General features: G+C 38.8%; 1 protein-coding gene across 1 annotated transcript; it reads right to left on the reverse strand.

Moving 5' to 3' along the window:
• Positions 1-711: 711 nt before the first annotated feature.
• Positions 712-22,864, reverse strand: LOC132144164 (deoxynucleoside triphosphate triphosphohydrolase SAMHD1-like). The gene is made up of 15 exons (XM_059554926.1): positions 22,660-22,864; positions 21,899-21,993; positions 18,774-18,934; positions 18,418-18,533; positions 17,875-17,946; positions 17,657-17,688; positions 17,421-17,564; positions 17,240-17,340; positions 16,696-16,804; positions 10,128-10,219; positions 9,854-9,966; positions 9,528-9,664; positions 9,351-9,443; positions 9,176-9,280; positions 712-1,018 (listed from the first exon to the last, which is right to left on the reverse strand). Exons 1-15 carry the CDS (start codon positions 22,745-22,747, stop codon positions 854-856), a joined length of 1,623 nt encoding a protein of 540 aa, XP_059410909.1. The 5' UTR covers positions 22,748-22,864; the 3' UTR covers positions 712-853.
• Positions 22,865-24,275: the final 1,411 nt, after the last annotated feature.

Raw genomic sequence — 24,275 nt, forward strand, 5'->3', positions numbered from 1 at the left:
AAAAATGTCGAACGTTAGCGGAGTCGGAGCATTAACGGTTTTTATTTACGTTACCAAACATTTGTTATAACTGTAGTAAATATAAGTAAAGTTTAACGTTTAAATGCCAGTACAAATTACTACCATATTGATATTGTAAATTATACAAATACAAATACAAATGGTTAACTGAACCGGACCTGTCATTTTACAATTGTTAGCTTGGTTGCGTCATCGGCATTTCTTTTATAAATAACTAGTTAAGTTGTCCAAAGTAATATAACGATACCATTCACAGCATTATTCAAACTGACCTTTTCACTGACGTAATGACGCAATTATGTGCACTTGCTAGCCTGTTCCATTTACGTGTTCTCCGAATGCTAAAGAGGAGTCTCTCCTAGCCTTTGAAGGAAGTGACTTGGAAGGACCAGTCCTGCCAAGGAAGTATCCTTGACATTGAGAAACGCCTCATGTAACACTCCAAAGAGAAAGGAACAATTGAAATCGCATCATATGACCCCTAAAATATGAAAACCCAAGTTTTACTCTCTGTTAATAACTTCTTGCTGCTCCCTTTTGCAAATAAATATGCAACACAGATAAATTAAACCTTTTTTATTAATTCCACATTCATCAGTCCTACACAATCTTAAAACTCATAACTCAACACACGCACAAAAAACAACATGAACGTGTCTGCAACCAGAGTTAAAAAAAAAAAAATTAATTCAGATTAAATTATTGCATTATTCAATAACTATAAACCATTACCTTAAAACTGATTTTAACTGAACGTGCAGATGATTTCTTTGAGTAAATAATTTTTGTGTTACAGTAACAGAAAATATTTATATGTCAATTATTCAGCTGCCTATTTGACTCCAAAATTGGAGCCACACCACATCTGGAAGCACTTCTCTGCCTCCTCCAACTTCTTCTTCTCTTCCTTCTTATCTTCAGCTGCCTGATCATCAGATGGTTTGTAGTAAACTCTGACCATCTCTTCATTAAACCTATTTGGCAGGAAACTGGAGAGCTGAAAATAAGACAAGTAACACAATCAGTTTTCAAAAATATTTTATACAAAGTTCAAGTCTGTCTGCAATTATTTATTTGTTTATTCATTTACTTATTTTTTTTTTTGGGATGTTTCAATCCAAAGTTGTGAATATCGCAAAATGTTAATATTTCATAAAACAAAATCGCCACTTCCTTATAGATTGGTGCCTAACATCACAAATAAAAGACTAATTCACTGCAGAAGTAGAAGTCACTGTTTTTTTATAATTTTTTTTAAATAAATTAATTAAATAATGCTTTTTGGAGGTGGACGACTGCTGTTTAAGAACGCAGTCATTAAAACAGTTCTTGGAGGTCATTATACTGAATCACTTTTATAGTTTATGTATGTGTTCTTATTTATATATGTATATTTTTTTAAATGTGTGTTTTGTATGCATATATTTAGACTTTATCTTGCCATTTCCATCCAGCCTTATTTTTCCTTTTTTTTATGTGATATTTCAAAATGTGCATAAAAAACATGTGGATGGAAACATAGCTTATCACACTCATTTGGAAAAATACATAAAGGTGCAATAGGTGATTGTCTTCAGAATTTGTTTTTGCTATACATACAGACTGTTGGTCTGGGAACGCCCCCCGGAACACCCCGTACATCACGTGACAATCATGCCGAAGAGTTGCTGTGTCGCTTTCTCTACCGCCAATAAACGAACAAATTATGAATTGAAGTTCTACATCCTTCCTAATAAACATACAGAACCAGAAAGGACAAAATGGCTACAAGCAATAGGGCATGAGGATGCTCAAGGGAAGATGTGAAATCCCAAGACTAAGCATGTGTATGTGTACAGTCGGCATTTCATCACAGGTAGGCTACGTTAACATTGTGTTCATTATTAACGTTATCAAAACTGTGTAAGGTTGTGGCATGCATATATAATTACCCTTATCATTCTACCTTAAGCAAAACTATGTAGCCTAATGTCGAACCTTAACTACTCGCATGAAAACGCATCTGCTAAGAAACACTTATTCAATATTCATTTGTTTGTTTCAGAAAGTGGCATAAATATATAATTAGCCTTATCATTTTTACCTGGAGATTCAACCAGATAACAAAATATGTCTGGAAACGACATTTGGTTGGGTCATTGACCCAGTTTTTAATTAAATAAGGGCAATCATACGCTATTGCAGTTCATTTTGCAATGTATCATTGCTGGTCGGTAGGCGTCAATGACTCGCAATACGAAATTTTTGTCATTCAAAAACACACGATGTTCGCTGCGTTTTCCCCCACACCTACTCCAACCTCGCCACACCAGACCATGGCCCAAACTATGACTAGATGCCGACTGAATGTATGCTAGATGAAAGTCTCGTCACAACGCTCGGTCCGAGCATTTTGATTGGATTTCCTACCTGCCTGTCAACAAATGTATTTGCATACCTCTGTGCACCGGTACGCGCAGACACGATATATCATCAGCACGTTCACATACGATATGCAGATAGAGCGAGAATGGTGAGAAGGGTATAACTGCAGCCTGGAGATCTCCAAATAGGGGTGGGATTTCCAAAATGGGGTGGGAGCTCCAAAATAGGGCGTGGCTTCTTCCCATTGAGAGACAGGTGCATGACATGCATGCAAAATTTTTCCCCAAATCCACTTCAGTGCAAACTCCGCCCCACAACTGATTCTGAAGTTTTTATTGGTTGTGTCAGTTAAAGTGTTTCCTAAACTATGCAACAAAAAAATGCTAACCCCTAAACCTACCCCACACCTTACCTTAACCAGTGAAATTGACGGAATGGCAGGACTAGATTAAGAAAGTAAAAAACGCAATCTGCAATGTCACCTTGAACAGATTTTGGCAGTATTTACGACATTCCAGACATTGTTAGGATTGCCCTGCCTACAGTCGCAACACAGAAAAACATACAGGTGGGCTTCCATTGTACAGGCATATGGCCTTACAATTGTAACATTTTTCATGACTGTGACTTTGCACCTTCACAAGTCACAGATTGTCCTTATCCATCTGGGGCTCTTCAACAGAACTCCTCTCCATCTCACCTGCCACCCGGCTCCTCTCCAACTCGTCTGTTGCCCGGCTCCTCTCCAGCTCACCTGCCGCCTGGCTCCTCTCTATCTCACCTGCCACCTGGCTCCTCTCCTCCTTACCTGCTGCCTGGCTCCTCTCCAGCTCACCTGCCGTAGAGGTCTTCACAGTGCACCCGAGACCCATTGACCCGGGATCCATACGAGTTTGAGTCTATATTTTAAATGATCAGCCGGGTCTGGGTCCAGGTCCAGGTCCAGGTCCAGGTCCAGGTCCGAATCTATTACTTCAGGTCCCGGGTCTGTTCAACATTGTGTGTAATACCCGTGCAATCGGAATCATCGGACTAGGAGAACACCGACCGTTATTAGACACTGCTTGTGTTTTTTTTTTGTAACTTGCAACTTGTACAATTAGAAAAAAAAAGTGATCTCGCTCTCGCTTTCTCTCTCTCTGCCATTAGAAGCAGAACGCGCAGACTAAGAGTTAATGCAAGTGGAAGCTGATGTTTTTTTGTTTTTTTTTGCATTGCATATTTAGCATTTAAAATGTAATTTCTATTTTTTTAGGGCAAGGTTTCAACAACATTTATGTTGAATATAATTATGAACTCGCATGCAAATATAATTGAATGCATGTTGACTGCACAGAATGCACAGTTGCACACTTCAAGATGTTTTATGTTTGTTTAATTAAGTCAGATACCCATCATTAAATGGTTTGTTGCCATGCATGGTTTTGTGTGCAGTAGGGAATGAGATCATTTTTTAATATAGAAGTATATTTTATTTCTAATTATTATTTTATGTATTTCTTGGCAGTTATTATTTATATATGTAGGCTTCTACTATGTAGCTAAGTGTCATTTCTGTACTTGTACATTTCTGCAGCTGTTATTATGTTTATATGAAAATGAAAGGAAGCAGTGGAATTTAATATCCTATTTTGTTTTATTGTAAATGTACAGTGAGGAAAATTGCAGTAGCCATAGTCAGCTGACTGATGTTATCAAGCACGATGCTGTTTGCAGAATTATCGGATTTGCGTCGTGACGGATATCACACTCCCGAGTTGAACTCACAAAGTCTGAACTACGGAGGATGCACTTCCAAAATCAGCGTACTTTGTATTGAGAAACACGTGCAGACCTACGTCACCAGTCTATTTGCTTAATCTTCCCGGTACTTTACACCGCGGTGAAAACGCAGAAAGCAACAGGTCTGGGGGGAAAATAGTTCCTGGGGAAAAAAGTTCCTGGTACAAATGTTCCGGGTAATTTCGGTGGAAACGCGGCAATAGTAGTAAATAAAAGTTCAAATCTAAAAAAGCTTGCAGACTTGACACACTCATATTTAATATATTTCAAATCAGCAACAAAATCTGAGGTGAACTGTCACATAAATGTTTTATTTAATGCTCAAATTGTGCTAAAAAACACATTTTAGGTTTAATTCAGCTAGCGAGCATGTGCAGTCTCAAGCACGTGTCATGTTTCTATGGCAATCAGACCTTCTGCAGTGACTTCGACTGCCAAGCTGCACTTTACATTTCCTTCCATTTTCATAATAATATATATAAACCCTCTTGTAATCTTACAGTTTTAGTGGTCAGATTCAGACTCCATGCAGAGCACAGAGATGATAGCAAATAAATAACGTCAGCGGCCATGGCACTGAACGAGCAATCGCTTTTATAGTTCAAAAGAGCAAAGAGTCGAAGTTATCATGCGAGTTAACTTGAGTCAGAATGTACATGTGCTAAGTTGCATTTGTCATCCGTCACCATGACATCTAGTGGACGTTTGAAGATGAAATAATAAGTGGATTAAAGGGATGGTTCACTTTCAAATTAAATTTTGGTATGTTTTAGCTTACCTCAAGGGCATCCAAGATGTAGGTTTCTTTGTTTCCAAAGTATTTCCCATTTTGATATTTTTAAGGTCAAACCGTTCTTGTCTGTGACTCATATAATGGAGGTCTATGGTCACCACCTCAAAGAGCATGCACAGAGGAGTCCAAATTAAACAATTCCCCATCGTAAGTACACATTGATGACCTAAGACATGAAACGAGCGGTTTGTGTAAGAAAACGAACAGTATTTCAATAGTTTTTACCTCTTGTACACAACCACGTGCAAGTGATCTGAGGGCGCGAGTGCTTCCTGATGTGACGTGCACGTGTGCTCTGGCTTAGTCTGCGCAAGCGCGGAAAGTGCCGGATGTGATCTCTCGCGCGGGTTCAAGTCCAGCTTTTGAAATAATAGACGGGTCCGGGTTGGTTCGGTGTAGCACATTATGGTCTCTTTTGGGTTTGGGCATGAATTTTTGGACCCGTGAAGACCTCTAACCTGCCGCCTGGCTCCTCTCCTCTTTACCTGCCGCCCGGCTCCTCTCCAGCCACTCATGCTGTCCACCTGCACTCTGATGAGATGCTGAGCACCTCGGGGTCCATCATAGGTCAGTTGTTCAGTCCATAACTCATTAGGCCATTTCCAAAAGCAGGCCCAAGGAAAGAGACAGGTAGGGGTAAAAGAAGAGGCGCTTGGAAATTCTCACTGATACACCAGTGAAGCTGGCATTGGAAAAGGTGGAGCGTCGAAAAAGGGAAAAACATCAGAAAAAAATCTTTGGGAGGGACAAAAGCAAAAACAAGAAGGTAAAAAAAAACCTGCCGGGAAAAGGGTGAAGGCTGATAACTCCTCTTCAGAAGAGGAAGATTTCTGTGTTGTCTGCATGGAACCATTTAGAAATTCAAGATCCAAAGAAGTTTGGGTCAAGTGTGTTTTATGTAGCTTATGGGCCCACCAGGCACGCACTCCAGGCCTGACCAATTTCATTTGTCACCATTGTGACTCTAATTAACAATGGATTTAATTTGTTTGTTCTTGTCACCATTGTGACTAAAGAATGCCTTTCATTTGTTATTTTTGTCACCATAGTGACTGATAAAGAATGCATTTCATTTGTTTGTTCTTGTGACCATAGTGACTGATAAAGAATGCATTTCATTTGTTCATTCTTTGGAGTGGGGGTAAATATGTTCATGTTAATTTGCTCTTATTCACACACACACACACACACACACACACCGATATGAATGTGCAAGTAGAGACATGCACACAAATGCACACGTATGCATGCACAAAAACGCACAATATGCTCTACACTCCCCATATTCACACATATTTTATTATTGCAGCCATTCATTAAAAATAAAACTGTTGTTGTGGTATATCACTTGGAGTACCCTTAGTTTTTGTGCATTTTGTCTACCTGTTACAACTTACCCCAGTGGTGGGGTAGGTTGTAACAGAGGACCACCTTGTGTCATCATCTCACAAAGTCTGTGATATAGTTGAAGAAATTTAAATTGTTGCCATTTGTAGTAGACAAATGTGGGTACTTTGTCTAAAGGTTTCAGACGTGTAGCTAAAACAAAGGTAGTTTTAGGTGTTGAAGAAAAAAGTGTTACAACCCTACCCTGTCTACCCTACTTTTACTGTACTATAAAGTTTTCGTTCCTCCATTAAAGCACAATTTCCCGTGCAAACCAGTAAAATCATGTAACCTGACTTTTGCAAAATGGGTCGTGCTTGATTTATTGAAGTATATTTATTAATAAAAGAGTGAAAGAGAATTTAATCTGCTCCTCAGGAAGATATATGCGCTCAGAGACAGAACAGAACACGGACATGTAAAGTCATCTTTTAGCTCAAGGTGCGTGCCTAAACGGTCAAATACACGCAAACATTTTTCAAAATGCTGCGCTTTATGGTTATTCACGTATACCTTTGTCGGTCATGAAATAACTGAACATAAAGAGTTGAGTATATAGAATGAAAATATGCTTGTAACGGTAAACTGGATCTGTGCGGCTCTTAATGTGACAGCGGGCTATTTTCCTGCTGCGACAGTGTGCTTTATTATCAAACAACAAAAGACACATTCAAAATCACACACTGCTCTTGAGTGAAGGGTTTTTGTAGGTTTAAGAAACAAAAAAGTTCTTACAGTGAAAACTATGCTGTTTTATTTTACATTTGATTATTAATTTCTGTAGTAGCCTAGGCTGTAAACTGCTTGAGACTTGCATAAAAACAACAGAATAATAATAATAATAAACATTGAGAAACAGTTTGTTTCATTTGTATCTATTTATTCTACTGTATTTGCCCTTTGCTTTTTTATTACTGACAGTTTAATTATTTTCAATAATTTTGAATAAATCACTCATATAAATTTTTGTTCATATGACCCACTCATAACTGTGTTAAATAACCGTGATTACAATATTGACCAAATTAATCGTTATTATGATTTTTGCCATAATCGAGCAGCCCCACATTATATACACATATATTTCCCCCAGGGAAAGTGCCGCCACACATAGAGTGCAAGTCTATGGAAAACACTGTGATGTATTTGTAGCAGCAGAGGATTTCCCCTTTCCTGTTTCTGTTCGTCATTGCCCTTATATGGGAATGGGTGGATGAGGTAATCAGGGCCAGCGTATTTAAATGGTTAGACAAGAAGCCCTAGAATGTAGGCTTGGTCACACCCGCCCCTCTTCCGGTTTCACTATAGTCCAGGTAAGCGACGGAGGTTATGCACGGTTTCGTGTGGTTTTAAAGTGTTTAGACTGTTTTTATCTTTGAAGGATTGCTGTAACCGTTTCGTCTGCCTACCCTGGGAGTTGCGTCGAGCACTCATAGAAAGCTTTGAGGTATGACGGCGATCACAATCTGTTGTGATGTGGGTTGTATGGGGTTAGTCAAGTTTAATGGGGGTTATTGTGTGTTTTAGAGGAACATTTCGCGAGTGCATCCGGACATCGTGATGTGTGATCCGTGATGTGTGTGTGATTCTCGCGGGGTACGTATGATTTAGTAATGTTTTGTATTGACGATTGGAGTAGATCCTTGTCTGATTGTTATGTTTTGTTTTGCAGTCTTCCGCGTACCACGTGATTTCATTCAGGTCGTGCTGCTGTTTTTCTATGACTAGTTTATTCTTTTGTCCTTCGTGAATAATTATTTTGTTAGGTTTTTCATGACTTTAATAGTCGCTGTGTGTTTTTGATTTAATTTTATGGTTTGGGTTACTGCTATTTCTGTAATTGAGTTGGACTGATCAGTGTGATTTGGGCCGTAGTGCCGTGTGGTGCTATATTAGCGTCTATCTAACGATCATCCATCGAGTATTTTGGGGTCCTCACTGCAAATGAGGTTGGACCGATTATTTATCACCTGTGTACCACCTGATCTGATCAATCATCATAATTGTGATTGATGTGATTATCTTGTATGTGTATCTTCCCTACTAATCTTTTTTTTGTTTCTTTTTCTTTGTTTCGAGTCAAGGCTGAGTGTGCCGAGGGGGAGGCTAGTCACCTGGGTGAACACATTTGCTGTGAGGTTGGAGCACCAGGGTTTGAGCACCTCTTCATATGTAGTTTGCCGTGCACACATAAATGGTTGAGAGCACAATTGTTTACAGCTAGCTTGCCACCCCTAACGGGAGCTTAAGCCTTGCCGTTACATTCTATTTGTAGTAATAATTTTTCTTGTTTGTTTTATTTTGTGGGGACGGTACATACATTTTTGTTTGGTTTAATGTTATTCAGTGCTTGAAAATCAGCGATGTCTGGAGGAATGTTCTTTTAACATTTGATATATTGTGTATTGTTATAATAAACTTGCCAGTTATTTATATTACAAACAAATGGTGCTAGTGGGATATTTTTCCTTTTAAATAAAACCATTAATTCATTGGATGTAGCGACTCTGTCCTTTCTCTGCACCACCGAACCTGGGTCCTTTTTATATTTCCTTGGGTGCAATTCCCAGGGTGGCGTAGTCTGTGCTCTTTTGATTTAGTTATACCAAGAAAAATCATACCGCTCTCGTCACATATTGTTGTAATGTTTCTCTGGTCATCGGGTCTATGTGTGTGTTCATGCACTTAGGGGAAGTGGCTTTAGGCAGCGATTGCAGGGAGGGTGCGATGATGGATTTTAGTGCTATCAGGCTAAAGTTAGCATTTTCTGAAATCTCCTACTGCACCCTTAAAAATTCTGAAATAAAACAGTTAAAGTGTCACGAGTACCTGATAATCTTTAATGGGAGAGGCTTCGTTGGGTTTCCTCTTGCTGTAGAAAAAGACCTTTTCAATTGGGTTTTTGTCCTTCATTCCATGATCCAGATCAACCACCTGAGTAAGATAAAATAGCTAGTTTGTGAAGATATGAAGGCAGATGTGAAGTGTTTGGAACATAACTTACATAAACTGGTAAATCTTCAGCGTTTAGAGAAACAGTCAGGTCTGTAGGTCTGTACTTCTCTAATGCTGTCTTCCATGTTTTCATCAGCTCTCCCTGAATTTTCAGATTCGAGAGGGCTTGTCAGTTCTAGAGGGTTAATCAAACTGTAAGCCAGTGTGCTTTTCACTTCTGTCTAACCTTTGACATGCTGTTCTCAGTCAGTCGAGCTTCTCCAACAAACTTTGGCAGTTTTCTTCTGATGATCTTGTTCAAGATGTCTCTGGATTTCTTCAGATTATCAGAAGTGGAGGACGATATCTGCTCAAAAATCTCATCTGACAGAAGAACAGAAGAGTCATTATTATCATCAATAAAATTTGTTATTTCCTATATGGTATGTCCTGAGACACATTACCACAAGTCTTTAAATGAGGAAATGTGTTTATGTTGGTATAATAGGGCACATATTTACTTCTTTAATTTATAGATTTGTGTGTATATGTGTGTTTTGTGTTTTTGCTGACCTGTGAGTTTGCTGTAGTCCTCTGCAGTGTTTATGGCTTCAGAAATTTTCAGCATATCTTCAGGTTTTCCTTCATGAAGATCACGATCAGCTCGTACAAGTGCTTCTGCAAACCTAACACAGAAAAAAAAAACATCTGAGTTAGTGTTTCAAACATGTATAAGGTGCGGAATCAGTTACTAATTTGTGTAATATCCTGGAAAGGAAAAATTAGAAATGCAAGATTTTTAAATCAGAAGCACAGATATCACCACTGTCCAGATAGAGAAACTCACATGTCTTCAATGATGTTGCAGATCTTGTGCTGATAGGCCTGGCGATGGAGAGTGTATCGAGTGCGAAACATGTCATAAACATTATCAGCCTCCTGTTAGACACACAAACATCATAGTGTCAGAAATGTTTTTTGTCTATAAAAAAGAAAGTCAGTGGGCTCAAGGGTTATTCTGGAGCTCATTGACTCATGGCATGGACAAAAACAATAGAAACATGGTATCACAGGTTTAGAAAAGCAGGAGGATATGTAATTAACTTAAACATACTTTAATTTAAAGTCTTCATTTGAAAGTCATATTAGTATGTCTGACATGATATCTAACTATAACAAATTCTGTATATATTAATAGAGCTTCTGCTAGGGCTGAACAATTAATCCAATTTCTAATCGCAATTACAATTCCCTCAATGCTGCAGAGAAAAATAGTGGAGCAATATCAGAAAGGAGTTTCTTAGAGAAAAATGTCAAATAATGTAAAGTTATCATCATCTACAGTAAATAATATCATCCAAAGATTCAGAGAATTTGGAACAATCTCTGTGCGTAAGGGTCAAGGCCGGAAAACCATACTGGATGCCAGAGATCTTTGGGCCCTTCGACGGCACTGCATCACATACAGGAATGCTACTGTAATGGAAATCACAACAAGGGCTCAGGAATACTACCAGAAAACATTGTCGGTGAACAAAATCCACCGTGCCATTCGCCGTTGCCCGCTATAACTCTATAGGTCAAAAAAGAAGCCATATCTAAACATGATCCAGAAGCGCAGGCATTTTCTCTGGGCCTAGGCTCATTTCGTCAAGTTGGCCGCTGTCTCATCCTAGTTTTGTGTGTTTGTGTGTGTGTGTCTCGTTACGCTGATTGTTTGATGTGGGCATTATGCATCTTGATGTGGGCTGCATGTAATTTCCCCAGCCTATTTAATGCCTTGTCTTTCGTATGTTTGTTAGATCTTTGTTGGAGTTTCCCCATGTTGTTTCCTGTTTGAGTTTGTTGTGTCAAGCTGTACCTTTTCCAGTCTCATTGTGGATTCTACACCTGACTCAACACTCACCAATCCGGGGATTTCTTCACTGTCGTCACTCATCTCAACTGGATTGCGCATTGAAGTCCCTGTGCCACCACTCTCCTGCTGGCTGCAACAGGAAGACCTTTGCTGTTCTCTCAATAAAGAGTTATTTTACTTGTGACTTGCATCCGCTTATGTTTCACGTAACAGAACGATCTGACCATCATTATGGATGCAGCAAGTTCCGCTTCACTTCATCAACCACAGTATTGCTCGTATGGATCAGCAGCAGGAGAGTATCTCCACCACGGGGCATGCTCTGCAAGCGCTTATGACGCAGGTGTCCGAACTCCCAAAAGTTCCAACTCCTGAGTCATCCCACTGCGCCCCCCACACTACTGGAGCCGAGAAACCAACCTGAACCGTGCCTACCCGTTCATCAGAGCTATGCACTTTTCCCTACATCCCAGGACCCTTGAGAGAGAAGAGTCCATGGTGGCGTTTGTACTCACCCTTCTCACGGGTCAGGCGGTGCTATGGGGGACGGCGGTGTGGGAGAACAAGGACCCATGCTGCACCTCGTTCCAGGCACTCGCCACCGAGATAAAGAGGGTCCTCGAACGTGCGGTAGCAGGCAAGGACCCTGCCAGACTCATCGCGGATCTAAGACAAGGTGATCATATGGTAGCTGACTATTCCATCTAGTTCAGGACGTTGGCGGCAGAGTGCAGACGGAATGAAGAGGCGCAGTAGGATATGTTCTTGTATGGGCTGGTTGACCGTATCCAAAGGGAAATATACATCTTGGACCTCCCCCAGAGTCTCAACAGACTTGTCAACCTGGTGTTGCATGTAGATCCTTGTCTCAACCGCCTTGAGCGGTGCACTCATCCTAACCGCAGATCCGAGGCGCTGAAGGCCAATCAACCAGCGAGGGAGACATGGTTGGCCCCGTCGCCGATCCTGAGCCCATGGACGTAGGGAGATCCGGAAGACTTTGTCTATACTGTGGAGGAACGGGCCATTTCCTACATTCATGTCCAGTAAAAGAGCAGGCCCGATAGTATTGAATAGTCTACTATCGGGTGGGATCTCCGCCGAGAAGTTCTCACAATCCACTCTTCTTCCGGTAAGACTGAGATGGGCCAATCACACTCACACCTGCCAAGCTTTACTGGACTCCAGAGCCAAGGGTAATTTCATGGACACTCACTTCGCCCAGAAATTCCAACTCCCCATCACACCACTCACCAGACAGGTCTCTGTTAGTGCGCTCAATGGACAGAAACTACCCAGTATCTCCCTTACTACCTGTCCAATAACCCTTACCACGTCAGGCAACCACACTGACACCATCACGGTTTTCCTCATGGACTCCCCTCTGGCACCTATAGTTCTCGTTCACCCCTGGCTTACTCAACACAACCCCAGGGTGGATTGGCACCAGCACTTAAACTCAGAATGGAGCACTCAGTGTTGTGAGTCTTATCTTGTGTCTGCTTGTCCTTCTGTTTCTGTGTTTCAGGAGAAGGCAGTGGACTTATCAAAAGTGCCGTGGAGTTCCTGGATCTGAGGGAAGTGTTCAGTCCCGTGCTGCTTCTCTCCCTCCGCATCATCCCTATGACTGTGCTATATATTTATTGCCAGGTAAGTCTCCGTTTAAAGGCAAGCTTTACTCTCTTTCTGCTCCCGAGAGGGAGGCCATAGAGAAATATATTTCTGATTCTCTGGCAGCGGGGTTCTTCCGACCTTCATCTTCTCCAGCGGGGGCGGGGTTCTTTTTTGTGGGGAAGAAGGATGGTTCCTTGCGACCTTGTATTGATTAACTAGGACTGGACAACATCACGGTAAAGCATACCTAACCTTTGCCGTTGATGTCTTCAGCTTTCGAGGGGTTGCAGGGAGCATCCATTTTCATAAAATTGGATTTACGTAACGCTTATCATTTGGTTCACATTCGGAAGGGGGATGAATGGAAAACCACTTTTAACACCCCCAGAGGGCATTTTTAATATTTGGTTATGCCGTTCGGGCTTTCCAACTCCCCAGCAGTTTTCCAGGCACTCGTGAATGACGTGTTGAGAGACATGGTAGATCATTTCATATATGTCTACCTGGATGACATATTGATTTTTTCATCTTCTCTCCAGGAACACTTTCAGCATGTCAGACGAGTGCTTCAGAGGCTGCTAGAGATTTGTATTTTTGTCAAGGCGGAGAAATGCGATTTTCATGCACAGTCTGTTTCTTTTATAGGATACATCATCTCGTCTGAGGGAGTACATATGGATCCTGACATGGTTAAGGCTGTGGTAGATTGGCCAAGTCCAGATTCCCATAAGGCCCTAAAAAGTTTTCTGGGGTTTGCCAATTTTTATCTGAGTTTCATGCGCAATTTCAGCCAACTAGCAGCTCCTCTGACTGCCTTGACCTCCCCCAGAATGACGTTCAGGTGGTCTGATACAGATGAGGCTGTATTCGCTAAATTTAAGAGCCGCTTCATTTCAGCCCCCATTCTCATAGCCCCTGATCCTTCACGTCAGTTCATGGTGGAGGTCGATGCGTCAGAGGTATAGAAGGGGCAGTTCTATCTCAACGTTCTTCTACAGATGACAAGATGCATCCCTGTGCATTTTTTTCCCCATCGTTTATCACCCGCCAAATGTAATTATGATATTGGGAACAGAGAGTTGTTGGTAGTCAAATTAGTGTTGGAAGAATGCTGTCATTGGTTAGAAGGGTCGGGGGTACCTTTTATCATTTGGACGGATCATAAAAACCTGGAATATATCAGGTCTGCTAAAAGACTTAAGTGGCAGGCTCGGTGTGCACTTTTTTTCGGATGATTTGATTTTTCTCTTTCGTACCGCCCGGATTCCAAAAATGTCAAACCGATTCTTTGTCACATATTTTTGATCCTTCCGAACGCCCATCTACTCCCGAGTGTATTTTACCAGAACATTAGTGGTCTCCACTCTGACATGGGTGGTCGAATCGAGGGTCAGAACGGCCGAAGGGGTAACGCCTCCACCCAGTTGGCCACCGAATAGATTATTTGTGCCGGAGGGGTTAAGGTCTGACTTCATTCAGTGGCGGCCTTTTTTCCAATGTTGCGTGTCATCCAGGAGTTAATCGCACCAGTTTTTTGTCAAGCAACTATTCTGGTGGCCATTGATGGCTCATGACATTCATAATTTTGTTTTTGGCTTGGAAAATGGTTGTTTTGACCGTAGTGGACCGGTTCTCAAAGGCGGCTAATTTTATTCCCTTGCCCAAATTACCATCTGCCAAGGAGACAGCGGTAACTGTCATAGATCCCGTCTTTCGGCTATATGCCCTCCCGATGGACATGGTTTCCGACAGAGGACCCCAATTTGTGTCCAAATTTTGGCAGGAGTTTTGTAAGTTATTGGGTGTAACTATCAGTCTATCTTTTCTGGGTTCCATCCCCAAAGCAATGGCCAAACCGAGAGAGCCAACCAAGATTTGGAGAGAGTGTTGCGCTGTTTGATATCCAAGAACCCTTCCTCCTGGAGTCAGCAACTCTCTATGGTTGAGTACGCTCATAACAGTGTAATCCACGGGCCTTTCTCTGTTTGAATGTAGCTTAGGTTACCAGCCACCTATTTTTTCCAGTCTGGAATTCGATGTCGGGTTCCTCTCTGCCCATGCCTTCATCCAGAGGTGCCGCCACACTTGGAGTAGAGCCTGTGAGACTCTTCTTCAGGTGGTGGAGCACACCAAGGTCCAGACCGATTACCACCGGTCAAAGCCTCCCGTATAAGTTGTGGGTCAAAAAGTGTGGCTTTCTACCAAAAACATTCTGCTCCGCTCCATATCTAACAAGTTAGCTCCAAAATGTATTGGCCTTTTTCCTGTCACCAAGATCATTAGTTTGGTGGCAGTCCAACTCAAACTTCTTCCAACGTACAGGAAGATTAATCTCGCCTTCCATGTATCAAAGATTAAACCCGTGTTTCATTCACACGGGGAACCAACATATTCGCTGAACCATATTCCGTACTCGAGATGGAGGGGACGTGGATTCAAATACTTGGTGGACTGGGAAGGTTACGGCCCGGAGGAGAGAAGTTGGGTACCTGCTAGGGACATCCTGGATCACTCCCTTATCGATGATTACAATGGACAGGTAGGATCGTCTGTGAACGCGTAGCCGTTCCTAAGGGGGAGGGTACTGTCAACTTTCATCTGCTTATCTTTCACGTAACATATTTAAAATGGACTGTGGCAAAGTGGAAAACTGTTCTGTGGTCAGACGAATCAAAAATGAAGTTATTTTTGGAATACTGGGACGCCATGTCATCCGGACTAAAGAGGACAATGACAAACCAACTTGTTATCAGCGCTCAGTTCAGAAGCCTGCATCTCTGATGGTATGGGGTTGCATGAGTGCGTGTAGCATGGGCAGCTTACACATCTGGAAAGGCACCAACAATGCTGAAAGGTATATCCAAGTTCTAGATCCACATATGCTCCCATACAGACATTGTCCCTCTCAGGGAAGACCTTGCATTTTCCAACATGACAATGTCAGACTACATACTGCATCGATTACAACATGATGGCTGCGTAGAAGAAGGATCCGGGAACTGAAATGGCCAGCCTGCAGTCCAGATCTTTCACCCATAGAAAAAATTTAGCACATCATAAAAAGGAAGATGCAACAAAGAAGACCTAAGACAGATGAGCAACTAGAAGCCTGTATTAGACAAGAATGGGACAACATTCCTATTCCTAAACTTGAGCAACTTGTCTTCTCGGTCCACAGACGTTTGCAGACTGTTATAAAAAGAAGAGGGGATGCCACACAGTGGTAAACATGGCCTTGTCCCAACTTTTTTGGAATATGTAGCTCTCATGTAATCCAAAATGAGCCAATATTTGGCATGATATTTCAAAATGTCTCACTTTCAATATTTTATATGTTATCTATATTCTATTGTGAATAAAATATAAATTTATGAGATTTGTAAATTATTCCATTCTGTTTTTACTCACAATTTCTACAGTGTCCCAACTTTTTTGGAATCAGGTTAGTACTTAATCTGCAATTAATCGGTCAAAGCGGCAATTAATCTTTCGAAGTCCACTTATGTTTTTCTGCATGCTTAAGATGCATTTTTTTCTTTCTACATGTTATCTTAAGGGCTTTTCCCATTATTTACCATTTAGTTTTAGTATAACATTAGAATACCACTATAATATATAATATTACAATATTTTTACTTGTTTATAATTTTAAGAAGAAACGAATCCGATGTATAGTTGACATTTGAGGCTTAATACTATAGAAATGCACTAAAAAATTCAGTTAGAGTGTTTTCATATTGTTTATTTTCATCTAAAATTATGGCATGCAGTTTCATCATTCAATGTAAATTGTGATAATTGTAATCAATAATCACAATTACTATTTCAAGGGAATAATCAACAAATATGATTTCTGTCATAATCGTGCAGCCCTACCGTCATATGCCATACACAGAGTGGGTGTGTTTGGTTTGAAATAATGTGTGATGATTGTATGAGGTACCTTGTCTCTGAAGCAGATGTGATTTCTTTCGTTCACTTCACAGACTCGAGCAAACTTCAGCAGACGCTGATGGTCAAAACTGTTTCGAATGCCCAGGTGATGACAGTCTCTGTCAAATAAATATTCAATATGAAAACACAGTGGATGCATAAATAATAGGATCATCTTTATCACAGCTTGTTTATGTTTTTGTCATTTCATGGGTGCCTATTAAATAACAAAAGGTTAAATAAAAACTTTAAATACGAAATAAAAAGATTTTACCTTGACCAATATTGACAAGACAATAAGACATGGTTGAAGTACAGCTGTGAATATATATACATTACTAAAATGATTACACCATAGAAGATATTTTCTCAGGTTTTTTTTAGGCTCTTAAAGTGAGTAATGGTTTTATATTTGTCTGGCATTTGTGACGTCACATCTCAGAATAATCACTAGTGATTCAGCCAATCAGTATTGCCATTTACCTGCAGATCCAGAGACATTAGTCACATGACATCAAAAGCCCTTGCATCTGTGCAAAATGTCTAATATTTACCGTGCAAAATAGTCCCATTTGTCCACATCGATGCCATTCTGTTTATTTGCCACAATCTCATACAGGAAGGATTTGTCTTCATCTCTGCCCTCGTATCTCCACTGAAAAGAAGAGCGGTTCAGACTTCATTCTACTGAACTGTCGATTTTATTAACACACCATAAACAATATCAGTCTGTACCTCTGAAGTTTTTGCCCCTTCGATTAACTCTTTAATGAAGGTGATGTCTCTATTATCCAGTCCATGTTCTTTCAACACGTCTTCATTCTCAGCCTTCAGACTCCTCACAATGTCATCGAACATCTGGACTGACATCTGCTCATGCTGCAGTAAATACAGAAACATAGATGGCATCATGAATACATGTAGTACACAACCAGTTGCGTTGGCTGCATGAGCAGTGTGTTTGCGCTTACCTTCCAGTTTTCAGGGATGTCATCATGCAGCCCTAAGAAAAAGAATCAGCTCTCAGGTTGAAAGTCATATTTTACATTATATTTGATTTAAGTTTATTACAAACTTTTCCAGTAATATTTACAAGACATACATTTACAACAGTTCTACATGTCGAAATGTAAAAATTATTTGAGAGGAAACCTGTCCACAGATTCTTCTGATTAGATTAGCCACTTACCTCTTAATTTTTTTATTTTTTTGGCTTCTGGAATAACCAGACCATCAAATACATGAGAAAACGGACCATGACCTAAAAAAAGAAAGAGAAAAAGAAAATGCATGTTTTACAGTCTTATGTTTCTTTTTCTGTCTTATGTGTCTTTATGTCCATTTTGCACATGATCTCTAAAAGTAATCACCGTTTGAAACTTGCCGTATCTTCTTGTTTTTCAAATGTATAGACTAAACAGGATTCTAGTTTTGGGCCACTAAACTCTGTGTCCATTTTGTTTCAAATATCACAAAACGATCAGTAATAACTATTACTGTACTTATTACTGTCCTGTGTAGCTAAGGTCAACATAAATCTCTGCTGAAGTTTACGAAGGTTTGGGTGAAATGGACACCATTACAAATACAAAAATAGTATTAAATTAAATATATTGTTAGTATTAATTAACTTTTGAACAACACTTTGGGAGAAAATAACAAAATGTTAAAAATAACAAGAGATGAAGATTCCAGTATAAATAGTTCATAAATAAGTATTAGCACTACTCACCCAAGTCGTGACACAGACCAGCGATCTGAACACACAGGAAATCCTGTTTGGTAATTTTGAGCTCTGGCTGATTGTTGTGAAGAACTTTTACCAGACGTCCTGCTAAATGTGCCACACTAAAACACAAACACAAACACACACACACACACACACACACACACACACACACACACACCCGCGTGACTTTACCTTAACAAAATCGAAAGCACTGAATCTAACAAAAAGATTAATATTGTTTTTTTTTTTTTTGCTTGCATGTCATGTGACTGTTATTCATCACATGGAAGAGCATGCCTTACCTTTTTTATATTATTTAATTTTTTATTTTGAATATTTAATTATGAATTCAGTCTCACCCAAGTGAGTGTTCAAAGCGATTGTGAGAAGCACCCGGATACACTAGATATGTTCCTCCCAGCTGTTTGATGTGTCTGAGTCTCTGAAACTGAGGAGTGTCAATGATCTTCACCAGCAGTGGGTGCAGCTCCATGTGTCCATGAATGGGGTCATTGAAGATCTACAGGATTAAAAATAAAAAAAAAATAAATCCCTGGTTTATCTCACTAAAATTAATTTGTGACTCAATGTACGAAGTTCTGAGGATATTCCCTGTTAGCTGGGTTTATGAGTGAGTCATTTAATCATTCGCTCAACTGATTTCCAATGATGCATTGGCTGATCTGGTTCATTCAGAAACAGAAATCTGCTCTAGTCAGTTTTTTAATCCTGCTTCTACAACACATGTATTCCGCTTTTGAAATCGCTTTTGAATGACACCTTGCTGTTCAATTTTCACTTTCATATTTGCAATCATGCTCACTCTGCATAAAGGGAGCACATCTTACAAAATCAGATATTTGTCAATGAGTTTGTCAATGAGCTCAGGATCTGTTGAGCAGCAAATCCTTCAGCATGGTTTTGTCAGTCAACTCCTGTATGGAGCAGAGGGGAGGTTTTCAGTTTATAACTGTAGTGAACGTTTCCAAATTGAACTAAATGATTTTTATTTATATTCTACGACATAAAACAGACTGCTTACGCCCCACTCGTGACTTTTTTTAATTGTTGTGTTTCTTTAAAAGATGATTTATAGCAAGTTGCTAAATGGGACTGTGAGCGATGTCAGAGGCATGAATGTCATCACTCCAAACAGTTGATCAATTTACAGTGTTTTCCAGTAGTAGTATAATTTGTAATACAATTAATTGTAGTATAACTAATTTATTGTTTCCAGTATTTTATATTGTTGGTCGACAATGTTTTTTTTTTGTAATGGAACACAAGTCTAAAGATTGAAGATGCTCGTTTTATCACTTTCCTACTGATGCGGAGAATCTGGCTTTGTAAGGTAAAATCATATTACGAATTTCCATGTAAACACCACATTTAATGGCTTAGTCATGGTGAAAGTAACTTTAGCTATGTATAGCGCTTAAAGCCACATAAAATGTAAATGTTTACGGCCACATGAAGATGTTAGAAAGCATAGATTGAGGATTTCCTACACAGCAAAAAATCCAGAGTGAAATTAACTCTGCTGGGAGTTCATGTGAGACAACACTCAAGAGTGTGAAAGTGTTAAAATAGGAGTGTTAAATTAACACTGAAGCTGAGTTAAAGTTAATGAGATAATTAAGTGATTAATTGATGAATGATTGACCATTATTGACGAGACCTGATGTTAACATGCAGAATCAACAAAGACGAAAATCACTATTTTAATGGTGTCACCATTATAGTGGTCAGTGTTTGCTTTAGTTGGGCTCTTGACCCCTACAATTTTAAAGTCAGATTTTAATTTGAGTGTGGTCTCACATGTACTCCCAGCAGAGTTAATTTCTCTCAGTTTATCAACATTTTGTGTAACTTTCCTAGCCTAACAAAGCTGAAATGTGGTACTTTATTCACTAAAATAAGTTTAATCTGACCATATCCAAAAACTCGCTCACTCTAGTTATGATTATTTCATTTATTCACTATACTGTTTATTATTAATGTATCATTTCAGTTTTAGTTTGGATCTAGTTTTGTATTTATTCAAATTTATATGAAAAGGTTCATGTAGTGTGAATTAAAATTCATATACAGAGTAAATCCTTTTCAGTGAACACATTAAAAATAAGTTAGAAAAAGTTTTGCGAAGCGTGGAGGTGGTGACGCTGAAGTCGAGCGCCCGTGGTGCTGTAGATCAATTGTAGCCTGAGTTTAGCTTTTAAATTCTGGTGCTTTTATTTAGGCTTCAAAATTCATCAAAGTTATATTACTTCGTGAAGATTATCTTGATGGACAAAACGTGTACGTTTCATGAACTATGGTTGAACACAGAGCTTATTTTTTTAAAATCCTATAGGCTTTTTGTCGAGGTAACAGCCGATCCACCTCCAGAGTGACATCATAGATCCCCCACTCTATTTACATTAAATACTAGCTTCACTGACAGTCTCAGTTTGCGCATGCATGATAAATCCAATACTGCACAGATGCATCAAACATCCAATACATATAGGATCTGATCCAGCTATGTCATCATGACAGGCTGCAGCCAGGACCCTTTGTTCTATTCTGCAAAAGAGGGCAGGGATCAGCAGCTCATTTGCATTTAAAGAGACAGGCACGAAAAAAAAGTTCTGTTTCTGCTTTCACTCAAAATAGGGATTTTTTGAAATGATAAATGATCTGTGGGGTATTTTTTTTCTATATATATATATATATATATATATATATATATATATATATATATATATATATATATATAGTTTCTGAATGGAATTAACTGTCTCCAGAAAAGTTTCAATGGCATTTTCATTTTATCTGATGAAGTAGTGTTTATGAGCACTGCTTTGTTTATAGCTATCACCAGGAAAACCACATTATTTGTGACGTTCCAAAAGTGCTCCTGCTGGCAGAGGAATGTGCATTTTCATTAATCCCATCTGCAGTTTTTGTTCAGACCAGTGCAAGAATCCACCCACAACCCCCTTTTATAATTTATATGATAATTTATACTTCTGACTCATCCCTTTCTTAAAAAATGATTTAAAGCCTCGATTGTGAAGTTTATCATTTAAGAATTTATTTTGCTTCTGTGAAAACCCATATCTCAACTGTAAATCAAATGATTTTTCTTGGTCTACAACATGAAAGTAAGCCATTATAACACATACATAAAAAATTTAGAAACATTGGACACTATTGGGTGTAACTTTTGGGCACCATTGTGCAGCACCAAGCATCACACAAAACACCTCAAGGTGGATCTAGGTAAATGTGTGCAAATGTATAGGGCCCCATAGATTTTGCCTGGTGCCCCCAAATCACTAAATATGCACACTGACATAATGTGATGACTTGGCATTTCAGTATAAAGATAACAAATAATTATCTACTAAATGAATACTGTTGACAACATAACTATAGACTGTTATGTTTCTGCATGGAAGTGAGAATAAAATAATACCATCGTCAGAATATTTTTATTTACCTTCATTTGTTCTTTTGAGAAGTTTAAAGAGTATTTCTTCAGGACGTCCTGCAATTCATCCTTGATAATCTCCCATAACTGTTGTTTCTCAGGCTCTGGAAAGGAACAACATTTTAAATACTCAGTATAATATATATATATATATATATATATATATATATATATATATATATATATATATATATATATATATATATATATATATATATATATATATATGTATGTATGTATGTATGTATATGTATATATGCTGTATGCAATTGCTATGGCAAATCTCGGCTACCCTTACACAGTACATGTAGCACAGTTTATATATATATATATATATATATATATATATATATATATAATATGTACAGGATAATACATTAATAATAACACTAACATTCACTAATATAATATAACACATATATAAAATTGTCCCATACAAAATTTAGGCTGAATTGATATTCAAGTAGTGTGACTAGTTTTAGGGGTTCGAGTAGATGATGTTCTGTTTATGTCCCTCTGACGTAGTTCCTGTGGGTGGATTTTCCTCTTGCAAAACAGTAGGCTGTCTTTCTACCTTGATAAATCTATCGGGTTTACCGTCTTTACAGAACAGGTTATGTGATGACAGGAGTTGAAAGACTGGATATAATGTGTTGCTTCATTTTTCAGTAATCTAATTCCTTGAAGCCTATTTTGAAAACAGAAAATTACTCTATACGCAAATGAACCTTACATTTACATCCACACACAACACATCTGTCTTCCCTTACCTTCACTTGCTTCATAGGACTTTTTTAGATCCTGGAGACTTTTCCTGTAATCGGAGAGAGTTTTCCTGGTTTGTTCAGATCGAGGCATCTTCTCTTTTATTTTATTCTTGTGGGTTGTTAGAAAACTCGGGTGAAGCAATAAAGGTCTGTTTATCTGCTCCGAGATTTCACAGCTCCAGCAGCTCAACTTACTCGCAGGAACACACGTTCAGGAAAGTCGTGCCATTTTGAGGGTGTGTCTCAGACCAGCCTGGTTTCATTGTTTAGATGCAGGTATTAGTGTGTTCCTGTGGCTCAGTGGTAGAGCATTGTGATATCAGTGCAAAAGGTTGTGGGTTCAATTCCCAGGGAACACATGTTAGGTAAAAATAACGTTAGCTTGAAGTCACTTTAAATAAAAATGTTTGCTAAATGCATAAATGTAAACAGCACATGTGTGGAGGCATATATTGTGATTGTACAGAGACATTTACTAAACAAAACTGCACATCAGCCACACAATGCTTGATATTGTGTGCTCAACAAATAATAAAAAACAAACAAAATTCAGGATATCATAGGCTACAAAAATGCAAATCAATTTAATAATGGACTTCTCACTAGGTAATGTTTTGTGCTAATACATGACATTCATGTTCATTATGAAGGTGTGTCTCTGACATCTGTTCAGTTTGTTCAATGCCATGAGACACATTAGGTGGACTACTGCTGAAAATACAATTATGAGCTGCCAGCTGAACATTATTTTCTATATAGTTATTTTATATTTATTTGTCCTACTGTGTTTGATTGGTTAGTCTGTTTAGCAAATATATGTCAATGTAATGCAAATATGAGATAATAAAGGCTAGGAATAATTTATTCTCCCAATGTTATTCCAGGCGTGTATGACTTCACTGTAAACCTGGATAAGTAGAATCTACTTTACAAAAAAAACAAGGTAACTCATTGCCTTAAAAGTTTTAAGTAATGAAGCATTAGTTGAATAAGTGAAGTGTAATACGTTCAATGTACTTAAGCCCATAATATAATGGAATAGAACATTTAAGTTGAACGTTTTAATAACCGTGTTATAGTAACTGAAGATACTTAGTTTAAACAATAATTTGCCACCCATTTATTTAACTCAGCTTGGAAGCATTACTTACTCCATTACCAATTCAACTAAATTGTATATTCTATCTGACCCAACTTAACTTTTAGTTCCTGAAACTCTGTTTCAAAATGTCTTTCAATTAATAGAGCTGTGTAAAATACATTCATACAACTGCAACATTACACTGATCCATTTTTTTTTTATTATTGAACATGCCTTTTTTTCAGCAATAAAAGAAACAAAGCCATGGCCTAATAAACTTCTAGATGTTTAGTTTCCTCAGTGATGGCATGAAAAAAAAAAAAAAATTAGCTATTCGCTGACAAATGTCAACCAACACTAATGTAGTTTTAAATGAGGTTTCATCAATTGTGCATTAACATCAGTGACACAACAATAACATCCAGAAATCACAAACTTGACTCCGTGACTCCATCTGGAAAATAATTTGCGATTTCGTATTTTGTTTTTGACCCTATGAACCGTTGGACACGCCTCGGCATGAGATGGGAAGCGCCAG

This window comes from Carassius carassius, chromosome 7, assembly GCF_963082965.1.
Source record: "Carassius carassius chromosome 7, fCarCar2.1, whole genome shotgun sequence".
NCBI lineage: Eukaryota > Metazoa > Chordata > Actinopteri > Cypriniformes > Cyprinidae > Carassius > Carassius carassius.